The 22511-nt window shown below is 50.0% G+C and overlaps 1 protein-coding gene across 4 annotated transcripts in view; it reads right to left on the bottom strand.

The window, feature by feature from the left end:
- The window catches only part of FLNA (filamin A), a 275782-nt gene that overhangs the window by 119606 nt on the left and 133665 nt on the right, over window positions 1–22511 (bottom strand). For all 4 annotated transcript variants that reach the window (XM_069645454.1, XM_069645456.1, XM_069645455.1 and 1 more), the window contains exons 3-6: window positions 2148–2396; window positions 1427–1524; window positions 855–1002; window positions 394–512 (exon numbers count right to left, since the gene is read on the bottom strand). In XM_069645454.1, coding sequence (XP_069501555.1) covers window positions 394–512; window positions 855–1002; window positions 1427–1524; window positions 2148–2396 — 614 coding nt within the window. The remainder of the gene's footprint in view (window positions 1–393; window positions 513–854; window positions 1003–1426; window positions 1525–2147; window positions 2397–22511) is intronic.

The following is a 22511-nucleotide window of genomic DNA, read 5'->3' as shown; positions in this document are numbered from 1 at the left end:
ATTGACCAGACCTTTGTGTTGTAGAGCGGGAGTAATTGGAATCATTTGTAAAACATCGGGGCGCCACAGGTACTTCATGTCGGCATAGACATGAAGCAGAGAGGACAAGAGCATTGTGGAATTAAACCTGGACCATCCAATTCAGGCTAGTCCCTGCAACAAGACCACATGGGGCCAAATGAAAACATGTTACTGATCACCTTTGCACAATCCAGATTAAAGAGTAGATCTGTATCTCTTCTGTAGCTCCATCAGTTTATGTGGTACACCTAATACCAGAAGGTCATACTACACTCCTGATAAACTCCATTCACATGCAACTACACACTGGCTCTGCAAGTAGGGGTTTTTCACTGCAAGTACACAGCACAAGTGCCTTAAGCGTGGCATTACCTCTTCCCTGTGTCCCGCGGGGTCCTCCACATAAACGAGCACCTCACCCTGCCCAGCGCTGATGGTTTCCACAGTAAACTCTGCACGCTTCTTCACCATGTTTCCAGTAGGTTCAATGCCTAGAAGAAGAAGAAATATTTATAGATCTGTCCAGGGAAGGCTGTCATCAATGCCAGAGACAAATTGCCATAGACAAGACCCTCAATTCCCATTGGTAAATTCAGAGCAGGAAGATAAAGGGAATTCTGCGCCTTGGGGCCTGCAGATCCCAACAACAACAATGGGGCACAAAAGATAAGAGAACAATTCTCATTCCACAATGCAATTATTTAAAGAACATTTGAAAAACAGGAACTGCGGTGTATACAAGGTCTCAAATTTATACCACAAGACGGCAAAGAAATAACGCTCCAAGCGAACAGGGCTGCTCTGCTAAACACCCCCTTTACTGAAAGGCTCACCTGGCCCATAAGCTCTTGCTTTCTTGGGGTTCAGTTTGGGTCTCAGGGGAGCACCGGGCTTCAGCTTCGCCTTGGGGAACTGGGACAAGTAGGTCATGACGGAGTGTTCATCGACATTGGGATCCACGATTTCTTCTGGAGTGATCACCTGGAAGGCAAAGGGAACCCTTTGAGGCAAACGTGAAAGCGCATGGTACACAGCAACAGTCACCGAGCACTAGTGATCAACGCAGCAAAGCTTTGGGCTAGTGAATGGTTCCTCCCCTCCCCCCAGGGAGAAGGGCGGGACACCTTTCGCCCTTGCTATCGATCCCAGAGTAGAAGAGGCAACTATTTATATTGCGGTCCTCCAAGCACTTAAATTCTAAAGGGTGTTGGTGGAGGAATGAGGGGGTTTAGAGCGAGTGAAGTCATAATGGATGAAGTACTCCTTGTAGTTTAGGTTACAAGGATTACAAACAGGAATGTGCGTTTGTTCAAGGTGAAAGACAAGGGCACACACATGCAAGACCTTCGCCAGACTGTCCCAGCACCCTACAGCATTCTGCCCAAGTTAGGCCAGTTGTACCTACCTGAGGGATGCCCAGCCAGTCATCGGCCTGCTGCATGGCCTCCCTAGCATTGTCTACGGGCTTGCTGGTGTCCCAGGAATCCCAGTCTGGACATAAGCCTGAAAGAAATTAAACAAGGGTCATAAAAAGAAATCCCTATTGGTGTGCCAGTAAATTCGCCAGCCAGCTCAGACAGGCTTAGGAGCACAAGGTTTGGTGGCCACGAAAAGCAGTCTGAACACAATACATTTGGAAGATAGTTTACAACAAACCAGCTCAAAGATTCCCATGCTCCGCTACTGGTGCCTTTAGTCCATTTTAAGTGCAATCAAGACAGCCCACATCTTATTGTATAACAAGCTTGCAAGGTATAAAGCACACCTACCCAGGCAATAGAAAGACCCCCGATCTCCCCTGCAGTCACCTGACCCCGCAAAGGCACCAACTACAGACTGCATGGGCATGCACTCCCAGGAACTTTCAATAAACAATTCTGAAGGCTTTTGGTACGTTGCATTGCGGGCATTCTATGCGACTGGCCTTATGCAAGAAGATCCATTGGTCTCTTCTATGGGCCAGTCCAAGCTGTACCTTCTGCACCAGGGCCCATCACACTAGTGCAGACTTCTACAGGAGGGGCCGCCTCCATCAGTCTAGCAGTGCACAAGAGTGGCAGTAGTCCACATTAAGTTCACTTTTACATTATGCAACAGCTCGACCCACATTGTTCACACCACCGTACCAGGAGCGCAGCTATCCACCAGAGCACCGAGAGCTCTCCCGCTCTGCCAGTCGCGGCTGAAGTTGGTGACTGGCAGTTGGGGCAACTTGTTCTGGATCCATCCCAGCAGGCGTTGCTTGGGCGTCTGCTTCTTCACCTCTTCATCCTCCTCCTCGTCCCACATAGGCATAGAAATCGAGTAGTGAAGAATGAGGGTCCAGATAAGGCCCAGGATAAGCTTGAGGTTGCCATCGACTATGGCTTTGCTGTCTGAAAATTAAAATAGGATTTGCCATAAAAATGCTTAAAACTAAAATTTACTACAGTGGTTCAAAGAGTAGCAGCTGACCAGTAATTATAAATAATGACCCAAACAATCTCATCCATTTAAAAATTGAGTTTTAAGGCAGTCTCTATCCCAAAAATCCGCCACCAGCCAACCTTGCAGCAACTAACCAGGCGACCAAATGAGTCGCAGAAGATAGGGTAACATTTTTTAAAGTTTTATCACAGTTGTATGTTTCACATAGAGAAGCCGACTATCCCAAATGCATTGGCCATGTTCTCAGTTTCCCACTTTTTTATGATTTATATCATGCAATACAATTTCTACGGTGCATAGAAGTATCAAGTGCTTTTATTTTTTGTATTTTTTTATTGTGTTATAGTTCCAAATGTGTACTTTTCACACATTACAAAACAAAAGCATCAATTAGCACCATAATTACCTCACTAAACCAATACATTTACAAATTCTCGCTAAACACAGTAGTTCTACAAAATGTTAAGTCCAACAGTTGCCCAACAACCTAAAACCTTTAACAATAAGGAAATTTAATTTGTATTTAAAATCCGGCACCAGAGTTAATCTTCACAACCTTTCTTATCAGTCGTCATCTTTTTGTTGCTTCGCTGTTGAGCAAGGGCTGCGCATAACAAACAAATGTCGTAGTGATTTGTCCTCGTTCAGGCAGAAGCGACAAACGACAGCCCCTTTGGGCATTCCCCCTCCTGCTTAAAACCTCCATTCCCGGAAGGTGGTTTCATTTTAATCTCACGATTTTTCTCCGAAACTCCCTAGATGGACGCTTCTTTAAAAATGACGACACTACATCAAAATGTCTAATTGACCACGTAAAATGGTCATTAGAACAATGCTACGCCATTACCTCAGACCTTAGTTCGATCCATGCATATATATATACAACTTCATTTTTTCTTCTTTTAGAAGGTCCTCCGATGACGAATCAACTTTTAATACCATTTTGGTGCACTTGCTACCCCACTGATCTAAAGCTCTACAAGAGCTGTTTGCCCACACACCATTGCGGTAGACAAAACAGGAGGCACCAAGAATTTTGCAAACAATTGTTCATTACGGTGCTCTCGGGAGGACACCTCAGGGGCAACATGCTTGCCTTGGAAGCAAGCCGACAAGGAGCACCACAGGTTCAATCCCTGGGTCCGCGCTTAGAAACCTCTGGGTATTAAGCGCATTATGAATAACCTATCATATCATATCCTGTGAGCACACGTCATTGAGGCTTCTGTAGCCACAATCTTTCTTGGTGGCCCATTTTAAAGTTTGTTTCCGTTTTGGCCAATCATTGATTGGCCGTTTTCAGATGTGCCCCTTTTAAAAAAGACAAACCATCAAGGAAATAGAGGCTTGCGGCACTAAGTCTATAGAGTCTCCGGATTGTGTGTCTTTTATAAAGTCAATTTAAAATATTTTGAGGTGGTGATGGATATAGCAGCCTATGCTGTATAGCCTTATAGAAATAACCGTTTACTCCATTTCAATAAGAGCCAGCATGGCAATCAAACATTTAAGAAGAGCATTCGCATGACATTCTTGGTTTCCGAAACTACAACAGCTTATCCAATAAACTGACCCCACTCTGCAAACACGCCCCTGCAACATAAATATTACTAGCAGCCGCAAGAGCACACATGCCTACCTGAAGGATGGCCAGCCATCCAAACACGTTAGTTTAGTTTGTATAACTAGCAAGCCCGTCATTAGTGCCCTGGTCCCTTAGCGGGACCCGTAAGGGACGTGTGGTCAAACCAGACATTCCTTACGGTTCCCGCTAAGAGACTTCGGAATTGGGCGGTGAGGGATTACCAGCACCAGTCTCCTTACCGGTGCCGGTAATCCCTTACCGCTCAACTCATAATGACCCCCAGTGTCTTTGTTGAAGAAATTGCTCGGACTGCCCCATTCGGAGTAACCTGAAGTTTCCCGATATTAGCTTGTGAGGTGCCGATCAGCTGATTATTGCAGTAGTTCAATTTTGCATTGATGGTTGCTGATGTCGTAAGTGCCCCATCTTTCTCAAGATAACTATGCACAAGTTTGCCAAAGGAGTCTGGTCGTGCAAGAACACAGAGTGAAAACTGGATATATGTTTGTTACCCGAGAGCTGGGAGTGCGGGTAGACTCCAAGAGTCACCACATGCAGAGCAACCTTAAGTGAACATCCAGCAATACACATAAGCAGAGTCCATCTTCAGTCTGTGTACTGAGCCTAAACTAAGTAACTCAGTTTTCCCGTCATTCGGGTAAAGAGAGTTTTGAGCCAACCAGAACTGAATGGCTGAAAAGATCCGGATTATTTCATTGTAGTGTAGACAGAAGGTACCATATAGTTGGAATAAAAGCTACATGTCATCAGCATAATTTGTATAAAACACACCTAACAAAGCCAATAAATCCAATAAATCGCAGAGTGATTGTATATATTAAATAGAAGGAGACGGTCAAGAACCCTGGGGAACCCCCACTTGTAAGGAAGATCAGAGTAGAACCGAAACCAGCTTTTGATACCCTAGAGTGTCATCGACCTAGAAAAGATTCAATCTACCCAACAGCTTCATCCAAGCATTTTCAATCTATCTGCCAACAAAACATAATCAACAAGATCAAAGGCAGCAGACAGATCCAGGAGCATTAATGAGGCAACATGACCTTTATCAATGATATTTCCAATGTTGGATTTCAATAATGCAGATTTCATGCTGCATTTCCTTCAAAAACCCAATTGTCTGCAGCCCAGTAAATTGTGGTATTCAATGAATTTATATAGTTGAGTGAGCAACCCTATTCAATATTTTCAATAGGAAGGGTACACTAGTTACGGATCCAAGTTTTCTTTTTTAAGAAGAGGCAAAATTCATGATTCTTTAAGAAGATCAGGAAATTTTGATTCCAGAAAGGACGAAGCAATGATTTTAATTATCCAGCTAAGTAGCTGTTGGTAGAACTTTTTAGAAGAAGAAGTTACCCGGACAAGCATCACACTGGTATAATAAACACGAAACCTACTTTCTATCGGCTTCCTCTAGCAGAGTCCCTTGCCTAAACAAAAGATCCATGCCAACATGACAAAAGCATTCCAACTGGTTAATGAGGAATCTAAAACTTCACCTAGGCACCCCATCCCAAAACCCTGATCATACCAGCTTCCTTGTTCAAACTGCAAGAGTGGTCCAACCACACCATTTCCCCATCAAACCTAACTGCAAATGGCAATTTCTCACACCACTGCACATTTTAACTATATCATCCTTCCACCTGGAATGTTGTAACAGTGAAATGCCACTCATGGTGAAAGTGCACCTACAAGCTATTCAAAGTACCATCAAGCCCTGTGCCCGTTTTCCAGAAGGATTCTGGTATGCTATGCTGCAGCCAGAAGACAGCGTTTTTGGCCAGGCACCGACAGTCTAGACCTTGCCATATCATGCTCCCCATCAGCTCCTACCACTAAGACGCAGTTCCAAGATTTGGATGCCAGCACTTAAACCTGCTCATAGCCCTTCAGCACTTAAAGCATGGAACAGCCACAGGGCACTTAGCCTTCAAACGCAGATCTCTGGCTGGGAGTGCCGGCACAAACGCCAAAGCGAATTCTGGCAATTGATTGAGCTTTTGAAGGAATGTTTGATTCCGTCCACAAGATAGATCCGTCTGCAGGAATGAGGACTGCAAGGACCAGAGTTTTACTTACGATGCATTTCACATGACGTTATGTCACAACTGTCCTGACATTTTCAAACAATTGTCCATGGTGGTTGCAGGCAGGCTCTGCAATGGGGGACCCTGCACGGCCTCTGGCAACAGGAGGTGGCCGACTGGACGGCCTTCCATGACTGGTTAGTGAGGTCACCTTGCTGCAGGAACAGATGTGGATGTAGACCACCAGAATCTAGACACCCAGGTCAGATTAGAGTTACTCCAGAAGAAAAGCATCCAATGCCATGTCTCAAGGTGCGGAATGGGATCAGGGAACTGCATGGAGTCTTAAGGTGACCCATAAGAAAAGCACGTCCGTCTCGGAGAAGCCAATCCAACAAGCAGCCGCTTTGCAAGACTACTTTGAGCTTGGTTGTGCCAACCTGTGGCGGTTTGTAGAGGTTGCGATGCAGCTGCCTGCAAGCAGAAGTTACTGCGATCACTGGAAGCTAGCAACCCAATGAAGCTACTGTCACCTCTGTGGGCTACAGCATGTTGAGATGTGGATATTTCAACAACTTGGCGCTTGGACTGTCCAGAGCATTGTGTCGCTGGACATGCGAGGACCTCTATTAAAGTATCTATATTCGGCAGGAGGCTGGAAGAAAATTGCCAACTAGTTTTATTAGACAAAGGTAATCGGAGCTAAGCAAATAAAAGGTGCAGGTAATTGCTTATGAAGCAGTATGGACCTATTGCTGCCGTCCAAGCTACACTTTGCGTCAAGGGAGGAAATTCAGAGCCAACACAGCTAGGAGTAGTGGCTGCATGTGATTGACCAAGATTTGCTGTACATCTGAAATCTGTACCGCTGGTGGGAGGAAGACAAAAAGGTACGTAGCTTGGATGTCCTCGTCCGCACAATCTTCTAGGTTTCTGCAAATAGGTTCCACCAATGAACTGTTGGAAGAACTTGTAGACATGCAACGCAGGCTCCAAAGTAGGCCACTAAGTTACAGCACATTTACTGAAGTCACTGCGATGCTGAAGCACAGCCATCAGTTGCAGAACTGCGCACAGACATAAGCAAGCGGATAGTGCTGCAGCTTTTATGCTATTGCTACATGCTGCCAAAGGCAACTGGCCAATGAGATTTTAGTATAGCTGCAGAGAACACGCAGACCATTACTTGCGCTCCCTTATGAGATCCACATTAGTGGAAATGTAAGCGAATCACTGAATTGAGAGCTTCTCACATTGCCCAGTAACATGTACAGATTCCACCGGTATACTCCCAACTGCCCCTGCGCCCTCAAGCACCTTGTACTGTTCAAGAAGCAGGAATTATAGCCGAGTCAGCAGGGCTTAGGTGAGTGAAGTGTCATTACAGCAAGGATCAGCAACTCACGGCTCTCCAGATGTTGGACTACAACTCCCATGACCCGCCACTAATGATTTTAATGGCTAGGGAAGGTGGGATTTAGTCAAAAAAATTGCATTGGGCCTACATCCTTCACTATAATACTCGCTCTCCGACCACCACCCCCAAACCTCTTAAACTATGTGGAATAGATAGCCAGACCTACGGCACGTCAGATGAAGACAAGCAGTAAAATGCTGGCCGAGTAAGTGGTTCCAGGTGTGGGCCCGCAGGATCTGCACAGATGGAATTTGCAGTCTGTCTGTCCTAAATGACAGACTAGCATCTAAACACTGTATCTTGCACAGACAGTAGCGGGAACATGGGGCACCGCTTGCCAATGTCATCTACATACGTTCCAACATGCCTCCATGTTCCAGCCCACTCAAATGTGCAAGACCAGAGGGCACACCCAGCAAGCAGCCAAGACTTGCTGCTCAGCCATGGCTCGCCTTTCTAAAATGGTACTGTTAGTCCGCCACCAGGACAACACAATAATCAAATGATTTCAAGGGCAGAATTGACTTGCGACTTTGGTAACAGGTAAAATAAAATGGCCACCTCCTGCATCAGGCTAGAACAAAATTCAGACATCTCCCGGCACAGGTGCTCCACAAGTACTGAAAATGGGATCACGTCTTGAGAATCAACATTCCCCGAAAACCAATATGCTGAGAGTGTCAAACGTGGATATCTGAAGGCCAGTGCACTGCATGGGAACACATTCTACCCAAATGCTTCAGACAGATACCAACTACCTCCCCTCCCACCAAGCCTCCAGTCAACCGACGCCTTCATGTGACAAAGGGAGCTAATTGGGCCTATAGGCATAATGTAGACTTCAACCTCGGCAGTGGACGGAACATGGGACTGCAGGAAGATGGCATATGCTTCTCATTGTCTTCCAACGTGTTAACATATGGGGAAGAAATACTTGCTGCGTCACGCATACTTGAAGTACACAGGAATGTACTTGAGTGGGAAAGTTCGCATTCTTAACTCCCCCGTACCCCTCTCCCCCCCCCCCACAAACACATACACACAAGTTGCTGAAAACACATTCCTGGCTCGGCTCCATTCTTCATCCCCTTCGCCTTTGTGGCACAGCGCTGGCCTGGCGCTGCCTCCGGCAGTGCGCCACAAAGGAAGGCAAGGCAGGCTCCAACGCGGAACCCGGCTCCGGGGCACAACACTCACAGACGTCAGAACTAAGACCGCCACTGAGGGGAAAAAGCGCACTTGGCTGCAGGAAGATGGCAATGCCTGAGTGGGGGGGGGGGTGTCCGCACAGCACGCAAGGCAGAGGAGTGCTGCCACTGGGCCAGAGAAGCAGCTCATCCCGGACACCTTGCACCAGTTTCCTCCCAGGACCGTGATGAGTTACAGCATACATCCCTACAACCCCCGCCCCCCCCTTTAGTTGCCGCACTTTGAAGTTGCCTGGCATCAGATGGTCCTTCGCCGTCTTCCATGTTCTGTTTCACTTCCACACCACCTCACTTTTCAGATGGCAGTAAGCGCATTATACACGCAACGATGCCATGACAGGCTAAGGGGCAATGTTGCAGTCCATCAGGAGGAGTGGCTGGCACTAGGGTCCTCCAAGTCAAGAATCTGAAGCAGAAATAGCCACGCCTACCAACAAAGCTTCCCAATACTTGATCCTTGGGAAGTCTCCTGTTCACTAGATACCAAAATGGCCTCCGAATTCGTGTTTAGAGCAAGGTGGAACAGGGGAGCAGGGTTCTTCTCCTAGTGAGGGGCTCAGGGTCTGCACTGAGATAAAACATGAAGGGTCAATGAAGAGAAATCAAAGTTAACATTCCAGGGTGGGCTGGCAAGGCTCTTCAAGCCCATACATTTTAAGTTGAAGCAGTCTGAGGTAGGTCATTTTAGGCCCTGGTCACACCCACTAAAATTAAACATTTAAGGGAGTTCAAGGCTAGTGTAGCCCCAGTTTCCCAGCCCTAGTGCATGCAAGGGTGTACTCTTCCCATCCCCGGAGCAGGGGCAGTTCCCTGGGATACCAGCCCCATCCCCATCCCAACTGCTAAATAAAAGCCCTGTTCCCTGGAGATGGGCTACACCTTCGATCACTAGTGGACAGACACCAGAGTGAATTTTATAGGATTCCAATGGGGATCCCTCATTTTATGACTCCACTTTTATACCTTTAACCCCCCCCCCCCCCACACAGTATTCCCCTTGCCATGCGAGCCATCTAAATGGGGACCTGCTACGTCAGCTCACCCTTCCTTGGAGGGGTCTCTGGGACCCTTGGCATGAGTCTGGTGCAACAGAGCCCCCCTACCTAAAATCTTGTACCGCCCACATGGAGCAAGGCCAGGGGATGGCCTCTGCAGGTGGGCTCATCTCACTAGACAGCTCACAACTGCATACCTCCCCATTGCCCCCCCCATCGAAAATAATTAGTTATCCTAGACATCCTACCCCCTACTTAACCTTTACAAAGCTACATAAGAAAGCCCATTAAAAACCCCCTACGCTCTACTGAGCATTTAACGTACTTAACATTTAATTAATATCAACACATAACAAATATATAGTTACATACCCCATAACATACAACACGGTCACAATGGGGTGACTGCTGAAGTCAGTCACCCCTTTGCAGCACCTTCCCGGGTCTGTCGGTGGAGCTGGCACTGTGCTGGCCGAGAAGTCTGCTGGGGACAAGGTTGGTGACGTTGCTGGTAGCTGTGCTGGCTAGGGGGGTGTACCCCGTGGATGAATGGGGCCTGGCCCCTATTCTTCAGTGTGGCCCCGTCCACTACTTTGGGTCATCCACAATCACCGTGCAGCCCATACTCGTGTAAATGTGCTGGGTGACCCCATGCATGAGTGTGGGGGGTGGGTGTCTGCCCTTAATCACCAGCATGCTCGAGGGCCTATGGTAATGTTCGGGGTGGGCTCGATTGGCTGGCCACTGCGCCCCTTTAGCATCTTCAGGATGGGCCCTGTTGGCAGAGGGATCACCTTCACCTGGGCCACTCAACGGAGCAGCCCGGCAATTCCTCCTCTTCACCTGGCGAGGCCAAACCGGGGTTTATTCTTCACCTCCCGGGCTCTGCCTAGGATATGCAGCCCAGAAGGACTTTTGCAAAGCGCCCACCACGCTGGCCATGAGGTGGCCCGTCAAGCCTGGTCTGGCCCACCCCCCACACGCGGCTCAGGATGTTTGTTTTTTGGGAAAAGGCATCACTTTGCATGCTGCTGGGTACTGGAGTCTGCTGGGCCGGTCCGGTCCCCGGACAGACTGACATCTGCCACAGCCCCAGGGGAGCCGAGCTGCCCCAGACATAAACAGCTTGCCCCCCTGGATCTCTTGGGGTGGTGGGGTAGACTCCCCACCAGGCGCCATTTTCTGAATTTAGGGCTTGGGGGAGCTGCTCGAAGCCGCAACCCCAACTCCACCCCCTGGGTAAGTTTTCAATTTCTTGCCCTCTTCTCAAACTATCCCTTTTCAACTTTTTATTTGAATTCCTCTTTGGATCCTTCTCTCCCCTGCAAAGCCCATTCTTGGGTAGTAGGAGAGTTCTTTTCTTTTAAGCATTCCATCCAGCCCCATGGTGGGCTGAATGGTTTAGTCCAGACACAAATAAAACAATAGATATTTATTAAAATACTTTATTTGCCATTTACTCTGGTGTCTGCATCAATTTGTATTAGGGGACAAGCGCATATCCCTTACTAGCCGAGCCCAGCGGTGTCGCGGGATAGACCAGAAGAAGTGAAATTCTTGCAAATTTCAGGCTTTTGAAAAACACTTGCTTGCCAAAAGCTGCCAAAGTGGAAGTACGGGATGTTTTAAGCGCTGCACTAAATGGTAGTCCTTCCAAGTGCCTCGGGTGATTAAAAAAAAAAACCTTAATGTTATTTATTTATATAGCGCACAAAGTCCAGGGGAATCTAGTCGCATTAGCTTAAGAATATGGTTACAGTAAGTGCAAAAGGCAGGAAAGGTTACAGTAATTACAAAGCAGGCCTACAGTGGACTTGGGAAATGCAGGAGAATAGATACATGGAAAAGCTCGCCTCATGTTGCAGGGAACTACATCAGGTACATATGGGGACCGAATAGGTGCACAGATAGATATATACTGGGGAAGCTAGCCTCCTGTTACGGTGTCCCAATGGCCACGTGCAGGGGTGAAGGTAAACCAGAGGTGGGCTAGGGTTCAGGCAAATACATAACTTGGCTACTGGAAGCAGCAAAGCTACATCCAAGCATCCGATAAAGGGGTTCGCGGCACCAAAAACCATACGAAACCCCCCAATCTACAAACAGGAGCTCGGCTCCGCCAGTATGGTCCAGACTCGACACTCTCGCCTCTTGCAATGTAACAGTCTAGAGCAGTGGTCTTCAAACTTTTTTGGCTCGGGCCCCCCCTGAGCCAAGTTTAGGCAGGCCGGGCCCCCCTAAATGTGCTGGATGGACAGTATGTAGAAATCGCTATGAACTTTTGCGTGCCGTCACCGCACCCTACTCCCAGTACAGACCCTGGGCTCTCCCTCACCCTACTCCCACCACCATCCCAGTGCTGCCGCCCATCCTGCTCCCACCACAGTCCCATAACACAAACATACACACATCCATACACATTTAAATAAAAAATAAATCGCCATAAACGTACCTTCTGCAGGGGCCTGCGCGTGGTTGCTATAATGCCCCGCTCCAGGTTGCTCTGCCCGTATGTGCGAGGAGGCGCAGGAGCACCCCCTCACACATACATACATGCAGTGCCCCAGCAAGCATTTCCAATGAGCTATGCAAGGCTGGCGAAGCAAAATACCCCCAACGTTGCATGGCTCAGTGGTCATGTGCGGCTGGGGAAATTAACTGTCAAAGGCAAACAGTGTTTCCCTTTGACAGTTCAGCTGGCCCAGGAGCACTCCCTCAGCTGGATAAAGCAGCTGAGGGAGTGCTCAGTGTTTCACTGCGCTGGCTCCTCGGCTCCTCCATAATGGGTGAGGTGGCCAGTGGGTGGATGCCTCCTCACCCATTATGGATGAGTCGGGAGGCTTGGACTGGCCTATAGGGCAATAGGGCGATGACTGTACCAAAAATGCAAAATGCTAGTGTAGGCCAATCAAAATGGGCCACTTTTTTGGCCAATATGGGTCAGTTTGAGGAGTTGCTTCACTATGCAGCTAGTAGTTTTGACCATTGTTGCTGAATAAATATTCTTTAAATATCACAATTTGTTTACATTTGAATAAAAAACAACCCCTTGGGTACTATTCAGTCTGTGGCTAAAGGACTGAATATCCATTTGCAACTGCTGGCCATGTTTTCATTGGCGCCTAAGACCGTTTTATGGTCCATGTGATCTTCCCCCTCCCATTTTCTCCAATCTAAAAAAAAAAAAAAAAAAAAAAAAAAAAAGTAATTTTTTTTATTTTTTTTTAATTTTTTTTTTTTTTACACATTTCATGCTGGGCTCTGGCGCCCAGCGCCCCCCTGAGGGGGCGCGCCCCACAGTTTGAATACCTCTGGTCTAGAGAGGGGCTGACTAATTGAGCATTCCTGGTTCGAGGAGCACCGGGAAGCGGCCTGGGCTACTGTAGGAGCAAGCAAGCCCAGAGTACTGCCATTGAAGATGCATCGGGGCTCCCAATGGCAGAGCACCAAAGCCAATGCCAACAGCTACTTGAGCTCCCAGAGGATCTGCTTGTACCCTAAATCCCAGAGGTCCGGCATTCAAATGAGCCAGCAACATCTGCAGTCACCACATGCAACGTGCATAGCCAATCATTCAATGGGCGTGCAAAAGCAGGCATGGACCACCTTACATGGGAGCAGAGGGCTGCAATATGGCCCTGCATTTACAGAGCAAGCCACTATCCAAGCGACCGCCCGGATTCTACATGTTGCTGGTTTCTGACTAATGGCTGGCTACCCAGACCACAGTAAAAACAAGCATTGGCCATGCCAACGGTTTAGGCTTTTGTGGGAAATCCTCCGAATTGTTACCAGTGGCCTTCCCCACTGTATTTCGCAAAGTGATGTAATCGACCATGCCAAGCACGTCATCCGGGATCTTTGATTAGAGTCGGTGCTAGGCAAAGGGGGGTGGGGGAGGCTGAGATAAGAGTAAGGGATGTAGGAAGAGAAGGGCCAGAGCTGCAACAAGCACATTTGACCAAGACCAATTTACTCTCGGAAGCCAAGATGTTGGCCGGCCCATTACACGAGGCAGTCCTCAAGACAGCTCCACAGTGGGCGAGATGCAAACCAGACACTGGGGCCGAGGATGAGCACTCATTTGGGGTTCTAGATCTTCAGAACATAGCACCTTTTGACGCTATTGGTCAAACTCCCACCCTATTCCTGTAAGGCGGAGGCACAGACTTGCGGCCTCTCACAGGCTGGCAACAAGGCCTCAACCATAAAACCTTCTAGCACAACCGCGAGAACCACCAGTCCACCGCGTGCAGCCGTGAGAACCACCAGTCCAACGCACGCAGCCGCGAGAACCACCAGTCCAAGGCGCGCAGCCGCGAGAACCACTAGTCCAAGGCGCGCAGCCGCGAGAACCACCAGTCCACCGCGCGCAGCCGCGAGAACCACCAGTCCACCGCGCGCAGCCGCGAGAACCACCAGTCCACCGCGCGCAGCCGCGAGAACCACCAGTCCACTGCGCTCAGCCGTGAGAACCACCAGTCCACCGCCTTCAGCGCTTCCTGCATTGCCAGCATAAGAGATGCAATACAAAGTGGCCTTCTACAGTAACACTTGTGCCATATTGGCATCCCTGGTGTACGTATGTGCTGTAGGGGACGTGGGGGGGGGGCAGAAAGAGTGGGGAAGAGGCAAGGGTGAATCATCGAGTACTAATGGGGTCCGATCTGGAGCCAGTTTCTTCCATCGGTGGGTTTCTAAATCCCTGGGCCTGGTTCAGACGTTGTATCCAGAGGCTCCACGTGTTAGAGACGCTCAATAACGTGTGCAAATAGAGCAATAGAGCAGGAGCTGCATGTGCCAGGCACAGGGGCAGTCTTGTGGCGCAGCCACTGCATTCACCATGCCACAGGACTAGAGCTGGCGGCGCGTAAAGGTGGGCACTGGCTGCTGGCAGAAAACAGACCATGTTTCACCGAGGTTTTCTGAAGTTTGCCGCCTTCCGTCGATTGCATTCACGGCTGCCGAACCCTACAGCAGCACTGCCTTACGGTAATCGCGACAGCTGTGTTCCCTGCAACTCACATTGGCCGCTTTACTCCCTCTGCCTTCCAAAAAACGGCCAGGAACGCGCCAACGAAGTCCCCATTGCGCTGCAGGCGGGCTGCCAAGGGCCTCTTTCCGCTTCTATTTTGAGCGCTGCAGAACACTGGTCTGTTTAACACTAGTGATTGGCTCAAGGGCAGGCTTGAGCAACAGGGCCACGAAATGGGGGTGCGCCAGGGAGACATGTACAATTCACCAAAAGACGTTGTCTATATAGATAGGCACATTCGTTTGGGAAGCCATCTTGTGATGAACTTTCTATTTAGATGACTGCAAGGCAATGCGCATAACAATACAAAGGACTGCCAACATTCCAAATAATGAGTCTGTATAGGGCATTAACTGCCGTCAGCGCCCTTTTGAAAACATTAGCTGCGCCTCAGCCAGTCACGATGCAGGAATTGCAGGCACGATTGCTAATAGGTGGCTCAGAATTCCTGCATCTGGCGTGAGGCAATATTCTCCCTTCCCGCTTCACTGGCCCACCTCTCGTTCCCATGCCCAGTAGACCCATGTCCCTTGGACAATCCTGTGCCTCCAGCGCCTTGGTCTTCCACCTTTGATCCCCAGCGGAAACAGGTGGGATGTTCCACCTTTCCCCATCTCGCAACAGCTGTAGTTAGATTGCCCAGCACACACTGCAGCGCGCCAAATACTGTGTCGCTAGCTTGCCCAGCCCACACGGCTGCACGCCAAATACTGTGTCGCTAGATTGCCCAGCCCACGCTGCAGCGCGCCAAATACTCGGTAGCCAGATTGCTCAGCCCACACTGCTGGGCACCTAATACTCTGAAGCTAGATTGCCCAGCCCACACTGCTGCACGCCAAATACTGTGTTGCCAGGGCAGTCTACCTACACAGAGTGCATTGTGCACACCAAACTCCCCAAAAAACGCTGGCATCAATCACCATCCCGCACTCTGGGTGCTAGAAGTCTTCTTCACCCTTGGGGGTAGCATTAGCAGCCATTAGGAGTCCTCTGCCTTCCTACACGGCCCTTGGTGCAGATGTGGCATAATGGGTGTGCTAAGGCCGGCCGGGTTAGCGGGAAGGGACACTGGGTCCCTTACCTGTGGCGAGCCATGGACTAGCATGGAGCGCCCCCACCCCAGACGGCAGAATTACAGGACGGCATTGCGATGCGCTGTGGGGTGTGTGTAGATTAGCCGAGCGCATCTTGGCGTCCAGCTGGAGAGGAACCCGCGGGCTCACACTGGTGATTCACAGCGGCAGTCTCCGGGAAGATTAACGACTCCGCCTCCCAGATCCTTCCTTTTTTGAAGGAGGAATTACATTGCGAGATAGCAGGAAGCCCAAACGTACCAGAATTCTGAGTCAGCACTTGGGAACGGTGTGGGGCGGGGGCTCGCGCACCACACTGTACAGATGTGCCCATATAAGGGGCTGCGCCAGCCCTCTACTAAACCTCCTGCAACACCACAGGAGGCACTGGCGCAGAGGCCTGCAAAGACTAGGCACACCCTGCCCCCAACAGCATGGCCCTGGGGTGTGTGCGTCCACGGGCGAGGGTCAACATGGCCAACCATGTTTCATGAACTTGGTAGCTTGAAAAGTGCCAGAACACGAAAAACAACGGCTCCTTTCCCCCACACTGTTCCAACCCACCCTCTCCCGGCTTGCCGTGGTACTGCTGCTTCAGGCAGCTTCCCTAAACCCAGGGCTTTAAGTGGGCCGGGGCCTGAAGGCCAAAAGGCTGCCTGGCCGGGGTGCCAGTAGCCCATTGAGCCGGGCTCGTCGAGGGGGCGTGGCCTAACGGGCCACCAAGACCCCCGTTGTTAGGCCACGCCCCCTCGATGAGCCCCGGCTCGATTTGTAGTGCCACTTAAGGCCCTGCCTAAACCCACTGGGAAAGCCCATATGCCTACCCGACACAGCACCCATGCAGCCAGCCCACCAAACGCCAAGAACCATTGGACTGTTAGAAAGCAGAACAGAATTGCAGTCTTTCGCATCAACACATGCCGAGCCTTGTTTTTGTCTATTTAAAAGCTCTGTCCTATTCAGTTGGGTGTCCAGGAAGTGGCCCGGGCTGGCACGTGCTACCCCTGGAATCTGAGAGACCACCCCGGGTGCCACCCGATCATCCTAAACTATGATCATTATGTGTGTGTGCCCTTGTACTTCATGCCACCCCTGCACAAGCCGGTGCCCCACTTGTGTCAAAAATAGTCTGGACACGCCACTGGTCCTATCTCGGTCCGATTCTGCCCCCAAGCCTTCGCTTGAAGTGGCAAGTTAAAGCGATTCCCTACCAGCGTCCTCGGCCCAGCGTAGAAGGCAGCATGCCCAAGACCACCGCAAAACACCAAGAGGCAGTTTGGCCACAGTTGGCACGAGCGGCAGGAGGCACGCTCAGTCTGCCAGCTGCCAACCACAGTCCACATCGGCCAATGCTTCAAAGCCAGGGCAGCACTGGGTGTGTACCCTGCAGCTTCAAAGGTCAGGATGGCGTGAGAGTTACATGCTCAGCAAGCAGCATCCGGCTTCTTCATGCAAGGAAGGCTATTGATCTCAAGGGGCATTTGACCATGTACCACACGCGCGCACCAATTCAGGTTTGGTCAGATTGGTTCCCGAGCCGCATTGGCACGACGCAACAATAAAACGGGAAACTAAGCGGACCAGCCTGCGGGCTTCGGCGCATTACAAGTGCACAAATAAATAAAAAAAATAGTTCTAGGTGCAGACCACCAAGACGAATCGTTAAGGCCACACACCATGGCAGTTTGGAAATAGACAACTGGAGCCTGTCACAAGTCACCCGGGCCAACTCCATGGTCTACAAAGGGAGTAGACGACGGTGTGCAAGGCCAGTTACTGGCACCGCAGGTCACATGCACCACCCATGACCCCTCGACGTATTTGCACTTGAACAGGGAGTGGACGGAAGATGCTGGCCCATCACCACCGCCGGCCAGAAAGGCAAGCCAACATGTCTCCGCCACTGGGGCGGACCAGTTTAGCCGTGAAGCGGGCTTGCAATGTGGTCGAGAAAGGCCTTGGCCAAGGTAACCTCCACCCCACTGCCAGCAGGCAATCCAGTAGCAGCGGGAGGAGATTGGCGTTTTGGTTTATTCTTCGCAGGGATTCGCCCGCCTTTATGCTTAGCCATTTTGAGTTGGAATGTGCACAAGTCAGCGCAGGGGGGAGGAACCATTTCCCGATGGCTATGCTTCCATGTGCGCTCCCGATATGACGCAGTCTCTTGCCAGTCCAATTGGCGGTGCTGGACTGTTTATTGCTATTTTATTTCTATTGCGCTCGTAGCCTCGTACACAAGTGCTTCAGAGCGGGACAAGGCAAGGGAGGGGAACAAGGGAGAACAAAACAGAGATCTTACTAGGCCCAGTGACATGGAGAACGTGCAAGTGCATGGCAGACGGAGAGGGGTAAGTGCAAGGGGGGGGGAAGAGGTGGAAAGTGCAGAGCAAAAGGAGAACAGAATAAATAATAATAATAAATAAATTAAATAATAAAAGCAACAAAAGTGGTAGTGCAACCAGCAAGTGGCAAGTGCTGAGTTTGAGGCAGCAGTGTAAAGGTGTGTAGTAGCTCAGTCACAGTGCCATAGTTGCTACCAGAGACGTCAAAGAAAAACGGGCACTTGCCCAAGGCCCCCACCTTGGAGGGGGCCCACAAGGTTGCCTGAGCTGAAGTCAGTTCCCATGGTTCACCAAACTTAAATATCACACGTCAGGATATTCTATGGCATGTTGCGGAGGATCTAAACCTATTGCTTGTCTAAAGACAAGTGCCTTCTGCTCTGATCAATTCATCCTGGAATGCGCTGTGTTCACTGTGGTGTATACATCGCTTGTGTGTTCACTACGGTACAGTTTCCGGTGTTCACTACGGTAGTTTCCGGTGTTCACTACGGTACAGTTTCCGAATCATTCTCACTTTTCTGTGGCGATTATATTGAGCGTGAGCAACAGCCGAAGTTGAAACGCAGATTGATACAGCCGAGTGCTGGTTCAGAAGCTCGCGGAGTGCGTTATTGCATTGCAGAGATCTGCGTTCATATGCAAGATTACAATACCAAATTCCAGCAAGGCCGACTCGGCCTTTCCTATGGTTTTCCTTCTCACATGCTGGTGGCATTGCTTGGCCCATTACCCAATTTCTTTTTATGTAGGCCATTCGAAGAAAGCGGAACACATCTTGCAAGCATATTTTAAGGTTTGCTCATTTGGCACAAAAACAGTTTGCTTTTTTGTACAATTCAGATTTGTTTCTGCATGTTCGTAAACAATTACACAAGTTTGCGTTTTGGGCGTTATTTATAGCTTTAAAATAGAGGAGAAACCCAGGTCTTTAAAGCTCAAATCAATAAGTATGCCGATCCCTGTATACTTCCCTTGAGGAGACAATGAAGCTAGAATCATTCCAATTTTGCATAATACGCTTCTATAACATTTTGTTTTTAAGAATGGTCATGGGGAGATAGGTTGTGTGTACTTTCCAAGTCAGTTCTACAAAATGGGATTATTTTCGGTCCTGGTAGGAACTGGAAAAAGAAAGCAGTAAAGTGCAGAAATTGCAGTGTGGGTGAAAATCCGAGCGTCACCTCTTAAACAATGTGTGATCCTGGCCATCTCATTTAATCTCGTGTTGCTAAACTTGTCAAAATTGCCAATCCCTAGACCTTTAAAAATTATCACCCTTCATACCCTGAGAATTAAATTGCTCTGGTCTTAAAAAAGCCTCACTCATGGTTTCACTGGCTATACTGCTTCTTGGTCAATAATAGCACGCAGTGTTATATTGCACACCACAGGCACCTGTTCCTTGGATCTATACTGGCGACACCACTTCAAAACCATGTCCCTCTTCTAATCCCAATCTGTCTGGATACAGACCCCGTACTGGTAGCGTCTAACCGTCTATGGTATGTGTAGCCTCCTTGCTTCAAATGGGTCTCCTGTATACATGCTTGAGCACTGTATTCAGTGAGGCAGCTAATCAGAGTCGTCTGTCTATTCTTAATTATGTGCACTTTTTGCATATCATCTGTGTCCTGCGTTTATACCACAGCCCATGTGCCTCCGCCATGGCTGCTGAGTGTCCTGTACCTAGCTACAACACAAGTACCCTTTGTCGTGGACTGCGAATGCTGCCCTTGAAATGCTACAGGTCACAGCAAGAATGAAGAGGGTAAGGGAGCACCATGCTTATTTTGATCACTGCGATGCATTTCAAGCTAACGGTTGTGATCGCAATGGTCACGACCAGTTATTTTGGATTGCTTAAGTGGTTCGGTGGCATTCCCCACCCAAAGGAGTTTGCACACCAGGTCCCAAAAGTGCTTCAGAGGGCCCTACTTCCTACGGGCCCGCCATAGACTTCTGATACCCCGTGGATTATGATGAAGCAGCCTCCAACTAGAATAGCAGTAGAGTGAGACGCACAGGGCCGGCTTAAGGCATGATCGAACAGTGCACGCGCACAGGGGCGCACCACATCGCCCCTTAAACAGCCATGCACAAGCGTTTTGAAGTCGAACTTCGGAAAGTCACTTTGAAGTTCGATGCACCACGACAAGGTGACAAAAGTGGTCTTTACAGGCAATGGGAGGGGGTGGGTGTGTGTGGCTATAGTCAGGTCCGGCCTTAACGGCAGCAGCACCCTGGGCAAATTGACACCCCCTCCCCATCCCTGCCACGCACCCCTGGTAAGCAGGGGGTGGGCAGGATGCGCCACTATTTTTATACATCCTCGCTCCCGCGCCTCGCAGGGGGCCAATCATTGAAATGGGGGGCTCATGCCAATGCGTGAGCGCCCTATTCCAATGCAAATCACCTCGCTTCGGCGTCGGAGCAAGGAGGTAATCATGTGAATAGGGTGCTGATTGTTATTAAATGCGTCCCGCTGCGGGTGCATTTAATAACAAAAGGGCGCCTGCCTCGCCTTCTCCCACTACGCCAACTCGGGGGAGCCCTTGAAAGACTCACACACCCCCCTCCCCCCCAAGTGGCGGGGGGCTCATATGGCGCCCTGGGCGGTCGCCTGGTTCGCCCTGCCCTAAGGCAGGCCCTGACTATAGTCACGGGCATGATGTCCTGTAAGATGTACGAACATGGAAAAGGAAGATGGGGCAAAGCTGCAGGCTGTGTGGGTAATGGTGGTCATTGAAATGCATGCTTCATTTCTGCAACCTCGATCGTACTTTCCTGAAACTTAGCATTGTGTTGTCGAGTGAAAGAAAGGAATGTCACACGTACGGCTTTGAATTGGGGAGAGGGAAATGATGGAGAGTATGGGATCTGTGTGTGTGGGAGAGGGGCGGAGTAGAGGGAACATCGATCAACTTTTTTTTTTTTTTTTTTTTAACATTTCGACCCCTGCTAACTTGGGGGCGCACCCAAAAATCTCTCCCAGGCTGCTGGGAGACCTGGGATCGACACTGGCGACGCATTTATTTTGCAGCCAATCTGCCTTTTGTGACAATAGTTAAAGCATGGCGTCACGTGTGCCGCCTTCGGGAGTGGTGGCGGAAACCTGGAACAGGACAAACCCTGGCTCCGCGTGTGTACAGGTACACCCAGGGGGCATGACCCGGCAGCGATCTGCTCGGGGACTGGCGCCCGATGTCAAACGCACTGGCGCGCGCAAGCCGGAGTTGCCCGCGAGCCGACTTCCGGCGGTGTTGAAGGCTAAAAAACAAAAAACCTCGAGTTCCCTTGCAAACTCAAAATGAAAAGCTGGAGGACGCCGGTGGGAATGTTCCTGCAGTAAAGGGGGGGGGGGGGAGCGGCAGTGGGGGCTGGCAGAGCTACTGTCAAGAGGAACAAAAAAAAAGGCCTGCGAACTTGGCAAACAGTAAACAGCAGCTAAAAAGGACGAGGCGGCGGCGCAGCAGCAGCCACACCCCCAGCCAAATAAGGCCGCATGCATTCCGTGCCAGGCTCATCCGCTAATCACCGCACTTCCCAACATTTTTTAGCCTTATATGGCGAATGTTGGAGTAATCGGCAGCCTTCGACGATCGGGCTCCTGCCGACTTCCTTTCCTCCGGGAGGGGCCCGCCAAGCCCAGCTCATTGTGAAGAGTTATGCGAGACTCTGCTCCCTCCCCCTTACACCCTCCAGCCAAGCCACCCCTCTCCCAGGCCTCCCAGCACCTCCAGATGTAATGTCTGCACTCGGCAGCGCTTCTCAGACATGCAACCCACGCCAAGTGTATGGCTACGGCCTCTGATCATTGGGGTACACGCCACAATCTCAGTATTTTAAGGGTACTGTAGAGAACTCGCTCCAGCGACACATGGGCAACGGGGCCTACCCTGCTCGTTCAGGGGATGTAACCTGGTGCCCGCTTTGCCCAGAGTCCCTAGATGTCTTCCAACTTGGGCTGGTGCCCGTGGGGGCCCCGAAGGAAGTCCAAGGCTCGTCCAAAAGGGAGTATGGGGAACACTTTCAATATATAAGCACATATATTCTACGGTTGCCCAGCGAGGGCTCAGCATAAATAGGCTGGGCTACCACTGGCCCAATGGTTGGCTCCCAAGCTAAATTCAGAGAAGTCACCAGCTGGCGCAATCTGAGGACCAGGAAGGTCTCCTGGGACAGTGGTGGAACAAGTGGTACTCTGGCTGCATCCGAAAAGGGAGTGGGCCGGCAGGAGGGGTCAGTGGAGTGGTAGCAGATGTCTAGCCAGGATTGTCCAACAAGTGGGGCCTGAAGCTAAAGTAGTTGCGGTCACCGCAGTGGCATTTTAACGGTATTACCCAAATTGTTC

Source organism: Ambystoma mexicanum, chromosome 2p, assembly GCF_040938575.1.
Source record: "Ambystoma mexicanum isolate Mex_15411 chromosome 2p, UKY_AmexF1_1, whole genome shotgun sequence".
NCBI lineage: Eukaryota > Metazoa > Chordata > Amphibia > Caudata > Ambystomatidae > Ambystoma > Ambystoma mexicanum.
This window is presented reverse-complemented; position numbering and strand designations above follow the sequence as displayed.